Source organism: Polypterus senegalus, chromosome 13, assembly GCF_016835505.1.
Source record: "Polypterus senegalus isolate Bchr_013 chromosome 13, ASM1683550v1, whole genome shotgun sequence".
Lineage (NCBI taxonomy): Eukaryota > Metazoa > Chordata > Cladistia > Polypteriformes > Polypteridae > Polypterus > Polypterus senegalus.
The window spans coordinates 155624195-155637072 of NC_053166.1; the positions used below are offsets into that span (position 1 = coordinate 155624195).

General features: G+C 44.5%; 1 protein-coding gene across 1 annotated transcript in view; it reads right to left on the bottom strand.

Annotated features, from left to right (window-relative positions):
- Positions 1-6420: 6420 nt before the first annotated feature.
- Positions 6421-12878, bottom strand: part of mettl9 (methyltransferase like 9) — a 36868-nt gene continuing 30410 nt past the window's right edge. Inside the window, exon 4 of the mRNA XM_039776393.1 lies at positions 6421-7234. Within this exon, the coding sequence (XP_039632327.1) occupies positions 6952-7234 (283 nt within the window). The 3' untranslated portion in view covers positions 6421-6951. The remainder of the gene's footprint in view (positions 7235-12878) is intronic.

Genomic DNA, 12878 nt, shown 5'->3' on the forward strand with positions numbered 1-12878 from the left:
GTCCAAAGACATTCAGGTTTGGTGGATTGGCAACTTTAAATTGTGCCCTGGTGTGTGTTCACCCAGTGATGGCCTTGTGCCCTGTGCTAGCTGGGATATGCCCCAGTACCCCCCACAACCCTGGTCTGGACTGAGCAGGTCAGAACATGATGTGGCCATCCAAACTCACCATGTGGCTATCACAGAGTTGTATTATTGTGGCATATCCCTCTACTTATCCTTGTAAGGGACGGCTGGCAGTTTATTCCGGCCGGGATGCCCCAGTATCGGAAGGATGGGGGAGGGCAGCTTATCGGGGACACTGCCTCCCCCAGGACGATAGATGGCAGCTTCCCTGGACTGCAGTGGTGCCCCATATGTCCGCAGGGCACTATAGGCCTTGGGGTTTGGCAACACAGCCCTGCTGGGTACTGTGGGTGCTGCCAGGAGACACTGCAGGGAGACTGGGGAGTCCCTACTGTGTACATAGCCCTGGGCTGAAGAAAAATACAAATTCTCCATCTGACCCGGAAGTGCTGACGAGTCACGTAGACAGAAGGACAGAAGCACTTCCAGGTCAAGTACTATATAAAGGACTGGTGGAGACCCAGCGAGCGAGCCTGTGGAGAAGAGATAATATTGTGTTCATTGCTGAGTTGTGTGTTATTGTGGCTGTGGTGCTTTGGCAGCACTGTAAAAGAAGAAATAATTAAAAATAATACTTCTTGGTGCTTTTAACTTGTGCCCACTGTGTCTGTCTGTTGGGTTTAAGGGGCAACAGCAACCTCTAACGTCCACACCCTTTACCTAGGGGTGAGTGTACTCACCAGATTCGTTACCGGGTTGGTCTACTGTTGCACCTTAAGATTAACACACACACATACATAAATATGTACATACACACATATACTCAACAGTGCCCTATGAATGACACACACACACAGCTGGTTAACCCCTGGCACTTTAAACCACACACGTGCCTTACGGATAACACAGCCTGTCACTCTCTTAGCACTTTAAGAGACTTACTTATTATCGGCACGAACAACATATGATGTTTTAATAATATCTCAGATCTAAATATTACTTTTAGTCTGCAAGAATACATTTAAACATACAAAGACTCAGCACTCTTAATTATAGGCCATTTATCAGCCAAGAATGCCTTACCTAATGTCCTGTTACCTACTTTTGGGTGGAGCTCTCACCCTCAGCCTTAATAAGCCTCGCAGCACAGAGCAAATGGCAAATCTCCAGCTGCACCAGGTGCTCAGAGAAATCTGCCTCATTACTTCAGTCACTCTAGACATGAAGACAAAGCATAGAAAGTTAAAAGCAGAATGGTATTTATTACAGGAATAATAATACCAGTAGAACAAAGAACAATAGAAAATAGGACTGATAGTAAAGTGTGGATATACTTGTATATAGTCTTTAGAAAAAGCTTAGGAAAAGTTAAAGATGACAAGGATAAATGTCGCAGGCAGCTTGTGATCGAACACTCGTAGCTGTTCATGAGATGCTTTTCTGATGATCAGATGGAAATGGCCACACATTGCCGGCGCCCTCTTCTGACGTTGCTCTGTTCTCTTCTCCCGAAGTCTTCGTCCCTTCTTCTTCCTCCCTCCTATGTTGCTCTTCAGACAAGGCATATTTGTTATAAAATTGTTCTGGGGGGTTTTGCAAGATGTGATTGTTAGATATTCTGACTGGCTAGCTGTCAATATGATGAAAGAATTCACTGTCCGTTTTCCCAAACAATAAAACTTTTTTTGATGTTGCCTGAGGAATCGGCATGTCTTCCTTTCCCAGGCTGTAAAATAATTTTAGCTACTTGTTGTCTCTCTGTCCCTGCCCGGAGTTTGTTTCCTGCCTTGTGCCCTATGTTGGCTGGGATTGGCTACACCAGACCCCCAATACCCCGTAGTTAGGATATAGTGGGATGAAAAATGGATGGATGGATGTTGTCTCGGATGCCCAAGTTATAAACAGCCTTAGGCACCAGCATGTCTTTCTTTCTTTGTTGGATCCGCTGTTATAAAAGTGAGGTACAACTGGGAAAAGGATATGCTTTTATGTGTCCTGAAGTTAGTTCATCTGTTGTTGTTCCTTGAGCAAAATATCAAAATGTACAGATTTTGTATCCCACAACAGTGTTACTAGCCACATTAAAAGTGTCTGCTCTGCTCTTCTTCTCTAGTTCTTCTGTGTTACAAGGCCACTCCAACCTGTTATTGATGGGGACCCCCCAAAGTACTTAGAGTGTGCCACCTCCACACCCACTTCCTGAGTAGTAACCAGACGTGGAGGCTCTTTGGTGTGGCAGAAGTCTATAAACAGTACCTGGATACTGCTGATATTAAGTTGCAGACCTTTATCTTTGCACCAAGAAACAGAAGTTCTACCCCGGACTCCTCTCCTCTGTCTAATCTCCCTGATTGACACACCCCCTATAAGGGTAGAATCATCTGAGGATTTCTGAAAGTGATACGAACTGGTGTCATATTTGTAGTCGGAGGTGTACAGAGTGAAGAGAAAAGGAGGCAGGCCTGGTCCTGGTGGTGCTCCAGTGTTGTTTACTGCATTAGGCAGGGGGCGCACAATCTTTAGTACGTGTCCATTAGAGATCACAGCTTTTACTAATCCATACACACACACACACACTCTCCCCCGCCACTTTATTAGGTACACCTTGCTACTACCAGGTTTCCCTTTTGCCTTCAGAACTACCATAATTCTTCATGGCATTGATTCAAAAAGGTGCTGAAAATATTCCTCAGGGATTGTGGTCCATATTGAAATGATGGCATCACCCAGTTGCTGCAGATTCGTCAGCTGCACATCCATGATGCGAATCTCCTGTTCCACCACATCCCAAAGGTGGTCCAATGCATGGAGATCAGGTGACTGTGGAGGCCATTGGAGTGTAATGAACTCCTTGTCATGTTCAAGAAACCAGTTTGAGGTTATTTGAGCTTTGTGACATGGCGCGTTATCCTGCTGGAATGAGCCCTCAGAAGACGGGTACACTGTGGTCATAAAGGAACATACATCGTCAGGAACAATACTCAGGTAGGATGTGGCATTTAAATGAGGCTCAATTAGTACTATGGGGCCCAAAGTATGCCAAGAAAATATCCCTCACACCATTCCACCACCAGCACCAGCCTGAACCATTGATATAAGACAGGATGGATCCATGCCTTCATGTTGTTGACAACAAATTCTGACCCTACGATCTGAATGCTGCAGCAGAAATCGAGACTCAGCAGACCAGTCAACATTTTTCCAGTATTCCATTGTCCAATTTTTGTGAGCCCGTGTGAATCGCCACCTCAGTTGCCTGTTTTTAGCCGACAGGAGTGTCACCCGGTTGGTCTCCTGATGCTGTAGCCCACCTGCTCTATGGCTTGACATGTTGTGTATGCAGAGATGCTCTTCTGCACACCTCAGTTGTAACGATTGCTTGTTGGAGTTACAGTAGTCTTTCTGTCAGCTTGAACCAGTCTGGCCATTCTCCTCTGACCTCTGGCATCAACAAGGCATTTTCACCAGCAGCAGTTTCTTAAATACCCAGAGCTGCCCGTCTGGCAGCAACACCATTGTCACGTTCAAAGTCCCTTCAGTCGCCTTTCTTCCCCATTCTGTTGCTCGGTTTGAACTTCAGCAGGTGGTCTTGACGAGGTCTACAGGCCGAAATGCATCGAGTTGCTGCCATGTGATTGGCTGATTAGATATTTGCATTAACAAGCAGCTAAACAGGTGTATCTAATAATGTGGCCGGTATGTATACTGTATAATAAAAAATTATTATATAAACATATTTTATATATATGTAAACATAAGTTGCAGACAATTATATATGCCTTTGCTAGTGGTACCGCAGTAACACTAAAGATGGGCTATGCTTGGCTTCTTTTAATATTGGCTGGATACTCTCAATAATGATTATTGAATATTGTTGGACTGTATCTGCAAATGTTCCGCCATTCCATGTGTTCCATGGGGGTAACTCCCCCCAATAGTTGTGGCCACTATGATGTCATACCTGAGGTACCACCCTCCATCTTTTACATTCTGGTTCATTAGATGGCTTCCCTGAAGTTATCATTGAGTGCTGTTTGGAGTTACGTCTGTAAATATCATTTTCTTTCGATTTTCTGGTTTGGAGGATTTGTTGCTCTGTTCCTTCAATTCTGATTTTTGTTTCCAGATTTTGATCCTTTCTTGAGTAACCTTTTCCCCTTATTTTGTTCTCCTTTAAATGCTTTTTTAAATTCTTTACAAAGACTCTCGTTTTGGACTTGTGTATTTTAGCCAGAGGTTTAATGGCACCTCTCTCTTGCAGGGCATTTTTAGGTCAGTGTATGCCATGGCATGGAGGTAGAAATTGGGAACTGGCTGTCTTGGAGTAAGCCTTATCGGGGCAGGCTGGTAAAGGTTCTTACCTGCTTTGAGGAGCATTTGTAGGCCTCATATACAGCAAAGCCAACATAGTCAAAATGAGACCAAATCTAAAAATGGGAATTAAAGTATTGTTCGCACCTTAAGACGCACCTGACCATAAGACACACCAAGGTTTAGAGGAGGAAAGGAAAAAAAAAATATTCTGAACCAAATGGTGTACTAATATATTTAATAATCAATAGCAGAATAATATTTCAACCATGTAAAGCACAGGTGTCGAACTCCAGTCCTGGATGGCCGCAGTGGCTGCAGGTTTTCATTCTAACCATCTTCTTCATTAGTGACCAGTTTTTGCTGCTAATTAACTTCTTTTTGCCTTCATTTTAATTAACTTGACTCCTCCCCCTTAGTTCTCTTTTTCCATAATTAGCAGCCAAACCGTAATGAGACACAAAACAAGCCGCCACATCACACAATATCTGAAAATAAAGAAGGGTGATGGTCTTGGTAAGGTTGATCTCCCAAATATTTTGACGGTGTTCTTAGAAAAAACAGAAAAATCAACAGTTTTAAAAATGTCTGCTGTGGCAGAATGAGAGCAACAACAAGCCAATTAACAGCAAGAACCAGCTTCTCATTAAGAGATTGGTTGGAGTTTGAAATCCCAATTTAGCTGCTCATCTGTCAGCTCGTTTCACATCTCATTTCTGTTTGGCTGTCATTTAATGAAGAAAGGAGTAAATTCAGGGGACTGAATCCTTAAAAACAGAGCTATTAAAATGAAGGGAAAAGAAGTGAATTAGCAGTGAAAACTGGTCACCGATTAGGAAAAAAAGTCAGAATGAAAACCTGCAGGCACTGCGGCCCTCCAGGCCTGGAGTTCGACACCCCTGTAAAGTCAACAGCGGTATTAAGAATCATCATCACGGTCATTAACAAATGAGCAGAGACTTTACGGTTGAAGCACTCTTCGAGTTTTCTGGAAACCCCAAGAACTCCTCATCGCTAGTGTCAGAATTTATGAAGCTCAGTTGCTCACAATCACAAACTTAGCAGCAGGACATGCCTATCATCACGCGGCATAACCTGTCCAAAGCCACCAGGGGACAAAGCAGGTTTGGACCAATGCTCCCTGAAGTTATGTCGCCAGTCCAGTCCCATCTCTATTTGTAATGCCACAAAGCCCTTCATCTCGTCTTTTGTTGTGGGTTTCCACTTTGAAAAAATGAGAATGCGGTGCAAGTGCAGCCCGCGATTCAAAACAATTGCTCTGCATACCTGTTTGTCGTAGTCCAACAGCTGGTAACCCTGTTGAGTCCAACAGCAAGCCATGCCGTCTTGTGAAGTCCGGTAGCCAGTTTGGCTCCCACAGATCAATGTCTGGGTATTCCTGCCACACGAACCTTGCTGTAGGTGCATCAGCTGCACAAATACAGCTCAGCCATCAGCAGATCAGCTGGGGCGGCATCGGCTGGTGTCCGATCAGCTGATGCCAGTTCCGCACTCTCTTGCTCGATCTCCAGATCACTTTCAACAAAATCAGAGTCCGACTCAGCGATAATGCGCAAAACATCGTCTGCCGAGTATTTTGTTTTCTGCACTTGCTTTGCTCCCTCGTGAGATGTCAATGCCATCTTGCCTTTGTTTACACTTTGTAACTCACGCACACGCAAGAATCAGATGCCGAGTCAATGAGTCCAACATTCCTCCAAGCAGAGAGGGAATGCCTGTAACGTAACGGTGAGTTTTGTCGGCATTAACAGCCGATTGTCGCCCTTTAACCCTGGATGTCGACTTTTGTCAGGTAATACACACCACAGTCTGTGACGCAATATTTACTCCATAAGACGCACAGACATTTCCACCCTTCTTTTGGGGGGGAAAAAAGTGCGTTTTATGGAGCGAAAAATACGGGAATTCATAACAAAAACCCCAGAAAGGTCACAAAAGGTTTGTAAGAGCACAACACAAAGACAAGGAGGAAAAAAAGTGGATAGAATCACAACATATATAAAAAAGATCATTTAAATTCATAGTCACGCTTTATTTTTAAAAATGTATTAAAATGATGGATTTTTAATACACGGTGTATTTGTTTTTATTTTTTCGTACAGGCTTACAGACCTTTAGGCACAAAGGTCCTCAGGTTGGCAGGACTGCAGTCTTTTGCTAACTCCATTATGGAGAGAAAACAATAAAATAATCACATCAAGCACATAATTCTAACCTGCACAGTGGCATCTGCTGGAGTTCTGCATGTTCCTCAGTTTCGTTTGTGGATTTGAAAGTCTGTTTGTGATCCACTTGCTTTGTGGCACCAAAAAAATGGAATTCCCTGTAAATCATTAAAAACGCAGTAAACAGTCCAACCACAAGATGGAACACGTGGTCAAAAGCTATGGGGGCACAGACGTGAAAGTGACGTTTGAACCACAATGGGGGATAAAAAAACAAAAAACGGGAGAGGACGCAAATCAATCTCCGTATTGAAAAGCAGGTTCAACCACAACCAGACTCGACGTGCCGGCATATCACAATTTACCATTCATCCGGGGTCTACAGCATCTATGGCAGACCCAACGTTGGCACCCCCTCCTCTGGGATCGAGTCGCGGAGTCGCAGAACAAAGACGGCGTCATCCAGCACGTAGTAATCGTTGTACAAGTCGCCCTCGCAGAGGTAAGGCAGTCTCGTGAACGCCTCGACAGTAAAGCCGGCCTCCCACAAGGCGCCACCGGCCAGGCTGTTCACTTGATCTTCCCATATCTGGCCCTGCACATTCAGGAGCTCAGAAGGTTGTACCCACTTCCCACCTATGAAGAAGAAAAACACAAAATTAAAGACCCATTAATTAAAGGTTACATAAACCTCAAAAGTTTCCTGGATGGGTGGGAAACCTAATGCAGGTCACAAAACATTAAAAGCAGGTGGACCACTGTGGCATTGTGGGTCCATGGCTTCAAAAAAAAAAGAAAAAAAAAAGTGCCAGTCTCCGTGGGTGGGAATTAATGCGGTAATTGGGATGAGTCGCACCTGGACGTGTGGGTGCGATCTTCTCAATTTCTTCATCGGCTTCCTGTGGTGCGACCACGGAGCCATACAAGTACGGGAGAGATCAGGGGAAAGAACGAGAGAGAAGAAAGGTTAACAGACATGAAGAGCAGTCAGGGGACGATGATCGGGCCACCTGGAAGGGGAAGGCAGCACGAGCTGGGGACCCACGAAGGAGCGTAGGCTGTGGTGCTCTAGTGGCTGGTTTGCCCCACTGAATAATAGCATGGAGTGGGGCAAGCATGGAAGAGGACCTCCCTATGGATCCGAGGAACAACTGCGGGTGCATGAAGTCAAGATGGGAGGACAGCTGACCTCGGACAGTCTGGCTGTATGGTTTGAGGCAGCCAAGACGGGGGTCCGAGGAGTGAAGTTCATGGCTGTGCAAGTGATGGGTGAGCCGGGGAGATGAAAAAGGAGGTGGGCTGACATCGGGAGGAGATAATGACTGCATTTTAACCTCTGATTTATTTATAACTAGCTGTGTAAGCCTGTACTGTAAAAAGCCCAGGGTCTTAGAAACTATTTAAATCGCCAGAAAAAAAAAAAATTGAAATGTAGAGATGTCGGGTAATTGAAAGGAACTACTCTGGGCGTCTCTCTCCTAGGAGGTTTCGTTTTGCCGATGTGCTTGCCTTGCTTGTGTATTAGCGGCGGAAGAAAAAATAAAAGGGATTCCATTTTACCGATGTGCTTGCATAGCTCGTGCATTAGCGGCTAGGTGACTTTTGTCTTTCTTCGGAGGTTTTGTTTTGCCGATGTGCTCGCCTCACTTGCGTTAAGAGTTTCTTTCTTTTCCCGGCGGTTTTAAGCAACAAAGTCGCTTTCTTCTTCCGACTTGTTAGCTTGGGGCCGCCTTGCTGGCTCTGTGAGCTTCATGCTGTAGTAGCCTTGCACTTCCGGGCCAGACAGACACACAGACACACACACACACACACACACTTCCATGTGTAGGCGTATATATATAATACTAGCTGTGTACGCCCTTGCTGTAAAAAGCCTGGGGTCCTAGAAACTACTGAAATCATCAGAAACAAAATTGAAATGTAGAGATGTCAGGTAATTGAACGGAACTACTCTGGGCATCTCTCTCCTAGGAGGTTTCATTTTGCCGATGTGCTCGGATTGCTTGTGTATTAGCGGTGGAAGGAAAAGTAAAAGGGATACCATTTTGCCGATGATAAGCGACTTTGTCTTTCTTCTGAGGTTTCGTTTTGCTGACATGCTCTCCTTGCTTGTGTTATTAGCGGCGAATCGAGTTTTCCCGGCGGTTTTAATTTGGCAAAAGTTGCTTTCTTCTTCCGACTTGTTAAACTTGCCTTGCTGGCTCTCTGAGCTTCATGCTGTAGTAGCCTCGCACTTCTGGGCCAGACAAACAGACACACACACACACAATTCCATGTGTAGACGTTCAGTTTTCTGTTTTCCCAGAGGTGGAGCCCTTACCCCGTCTCCACCTCTCACTTCTGGGCCAGACAGATACACACACACACACACTTCCAAGTGTAGACGTTTATATATAATACTAGCTGTGTACGCCCTTGCTGTAAAAAGCCTGGGGTCCTAGAAACTACTGAAATCATCAGAAACAAAATTGAAATGTAGTGATGTCGGGTAACTGAAAGGAACTACTCTGGGCGTCTCTCTCCTAGGAGGTTTCATCTTGCCGACATGCTTGGATCACTTGTGTGTTAGCAGGGGGAGGAAAAGTGAAAGGGAGACCGTTTTCCTGATGATAGCGGCTCAGTGACTTTGTCTTTCTTTGGAGGTTTCGTTTTGCCGATGTGCTCTCCTCGCTTGTGTTATTAGCGGCTAAGTGAGTTTTCTGTTTCCTCGGAGGTGGAGACCCTCACTCCGACTCCACCTCTCACTTCCGGGCCAGACAGACACACACACACAAACACACAAACACTTCCACGTGTAGACGTTTATATACAAGATGGATTTTTATCCCCACTTTTCACTTGTTTTTTATGCATTTATTTATGTAATGCCCAGAGGGGCTGGGCGGTCTCATGGTCTGGACCCCCTGCAGATTTTATTTTTTCTCCAGCCGTCTGGAGTTTTTTTTTTCTGTCCTCCCTGGCCGTCGGACCTTACTCGTATTCTATGTTAATGAGTTTTGTCTTATTTTTCTTATTTATTGTCTTTCTTCATCATGTAAAGCACTTTGAGCTACATTATTTGTATGAAAATGTGCTATAGAAATACATGTTGTTGTTGTACTGTTTTTAGAACACTGCACAGTAAGCACTTTTTTGGTTTTGTTCTTGACTGTTTTTAATAAAAGCACCTTTGCACTTCTCCACCATCCCCTTGCTGCATGTGAGATTTGCCCCCATTTGTCAGCTCATACCAGTCATAACTCTCAATGGAGTTGGGTTCTGGGGGCTCCTATAGGTGAAGTCTGGAGGGGACCGCATCGTCATCACCACCACCAGAACGGGCAGATGGGGTGTTGACCGGAGTTTTTAACAGAAATTCCCTTTTCTCCTTCTAATTTAAAATCTCCCCACTTGTTTCCTTTAAATTTCTTTTCACCAAGCTAAAGGCATCTTTTCTTTCTTTTTTTTTTTCTGTACAGAATTTGATGTCAGCAGTTTGGCAAATCCACCATGTTACTCAATCTCGTGACGGGTGACAGTTCCTGTTCCTGCACACTAGTCAGGACAGTAAGCGACGAGCATGATGGCCAGCGTGGGGCACCAGCTCCTTTTAGCCCTCCTGCCCATTGCAGGTAAGGCCCGATTTCATGTTGTTTTAAAACGGCTGCTTTAATTTGTGCCGCTGTGACGCTTGCTTCAAGAGAACAGGAGAGGAAATGAAAGGAAACGGCTAGGAGACGTTCTCAGGTCTGTGAGGCAGCGCTGCTGCCAGCTTTGAATTGCATTGAGGACAAACGGCACCACGCTCCGCTGGCAGGCTTAACTCTGTAAACGCGCTGCGTTATTAAAACTGGCCGCCACATGTTGCTGTCTTAATTAATGAGGGCCGAGGTGGTGTGCTGAAGGGGCTTTACTTATCTGGCAAGTTTGTGTTAATGTTTACAGACTGAGCTTTTATTTGCAGAATTTCTTGCATTCTTAGCTGATAGTGAGTGTTAACCACATGGGGTAGCGACTTCATTCTTTGGTAGACCACTCAGCTACCAAATGCGTCGTAAATGAGACCGAACGGTGCAAAGCCAATTGTGCTTTCTGCTATGACATCCATTGCACCGTCAATACGTGAAAATATCGGCACCATTCCCTGTGGGATCCGGAGTTGTTTCATCGTGTGGTGGGTGTACCTGTGCATGCTCCCCAACTTGACTTGACTTGATTCCCAGTGGGCTGTGGGACTCCACCAGCGCCCTGCTTAGTCTCTGATCTGTTCTGTCATTTTCATGGATAAGATATCAAGGCAAAGCCCGGTGCTGGGGGTGGTTAAGGTTTGGTGGTCACCCTAGTATGAGGTTTAGCATCACCAACTCTGAGGCCATGGTCCTCAGGAGGAAAAAGGTGGAAGTGGAAGGTGAGTTACTGAATCAAGTCGAGGAGTTCAAGTAAAATGAATGTGTGGCGAGCGTGCTGGCGCAAAAATGGCTGCCGTCATTTCATCCAGGTGGATACTACACATTAGTGGCGGCTGAAGTGGCTCCCCACTCTATGCAGTGCTTTATTATTATTATTATTGAGTACCTCAGGGTCTTGGGTACAGTGAGATTGAGAAATGGAGCGGGCGGTGAGCACAGTTATGTGCTGAAGAAGGAGCAGAGCCAGAAAGCAAAGCTCTCAATTGACCAGTTGATCAATGTCCCTACCTTCATGTGCGGTTATGAGCCTTGGGTAATGACTGAAAGGCAGAGGATCATGGGAACAAGTGGCCGAAATGAGCTTTCTTCGCAGGATGGCTGGGCTCTCCATTAGTGACAGGGTGAGAAACACAGACAGGTTCGGAGTCGAGCTGCTGAAACCTCCACATCGAGAGGAGCCAACTGAGGGGGTTCAGGCATAGGATATGGAGGCCTCACAGTGGAGGTTTTATAGGCACAACCAGCTGGGAGGAGACCCCGGGGAAGACCCAGAGATTGCTGGGAGGATTATATCTCCCAGATGGCATGAGTATGAGTTGGCGAGTGTGGCTGAAAAAAAAAAAAAAGGATTTGTGGGCCTCATGGCTAAGACTGCTGCCTCTTCAATTTGGCCTCAGATAAGTGGTGAAAAAATAAATGAATGAAGGAAGGAAGGAATGAATGAATGAGTATGTAAATATTCTGATAGCCATTAACTGACATTACTTACATTAATAAGTATTAGATAGACAGAGAGATGTGACAGGCACTATATAATGGACACGTAACTAGATATGAAAGGTACCATATAATAGATAGATGATAATCTATCGATCAATTCATCATCCAACCCGCTGTATCCTAACGCAGGGTCACGGGGGTCTGCTGGAGTCAATCCCAGCCAGCACTGGGAACAAGGCAGGAAACAAACCCTGGGCAGGGCGCCAGCCCACCACAGGGCGCACACACACACACACACACCAAGCACACCCACTAGGGACAATTTAGGATCTCCAATCCACCAAACCTGCATGTCTTTGGACTGTGGGAGGAAACCCACGCAGACACGGGGAGAACATGCAAATGTCATGCAGGGAGGAACCGGGAAGCAAACTCAGGTCTCCTTACTGTGAGGCATAGATGATAAAAATAATAATAAAATAATTACATTTATATAGTGCTTTTCTCTCTACTCAAAATGATATAGATATGAAAGGCATTATATGATAATATTATATATATATATATATATATATATATATATATATATATATATATGACACACAGACATGAAAGGCATGATATAATAGAAAGATAGACAAATAGTTAAAAGTATCGAAATATAAGTATTGATTGTAACATTTCTTAAATTGTTTCAATAGTCATTATTCAAGGTGTCAGTTTTACAGCCGACATCACTAATGCAATCCCCTTTTGACAGTTGAGCCTCATAGTCTACCAATGGCCATGGTTCGAGGTGCAGCCCTGTTGCTTTTAGCATTAAATTTCTAAATTAGAGAAACATTAATCACTGTAAGACAAGTCGGAATTTGACATTTGTTGTTTTTCTACAGGTTGAAAGTTTTTTTTTAATAGTCAGTAAAACATTTAATGCATTAAGCCAAGGGTCTGCAATTATTTTTGATCTGTAGGCCAGCTTTATTCTGCACTGTCTCTTCAGGTTCAATCCTCTTCAGGAGGAGAGCTCCATCATAACCTCAGTATTTAAACCCTTGCCACAAGGTGTGCTGCCATAGCGAAATTACTTTCTTTCGTTACATGTGGTTCAAAAATGATGTATTTTATCACATCACTATCTATATAAAATTCAGCGTCTCTGTCTGCTTTTCATGAGAAAACTACTTAACAGATTTAGATTGGTTTTTTT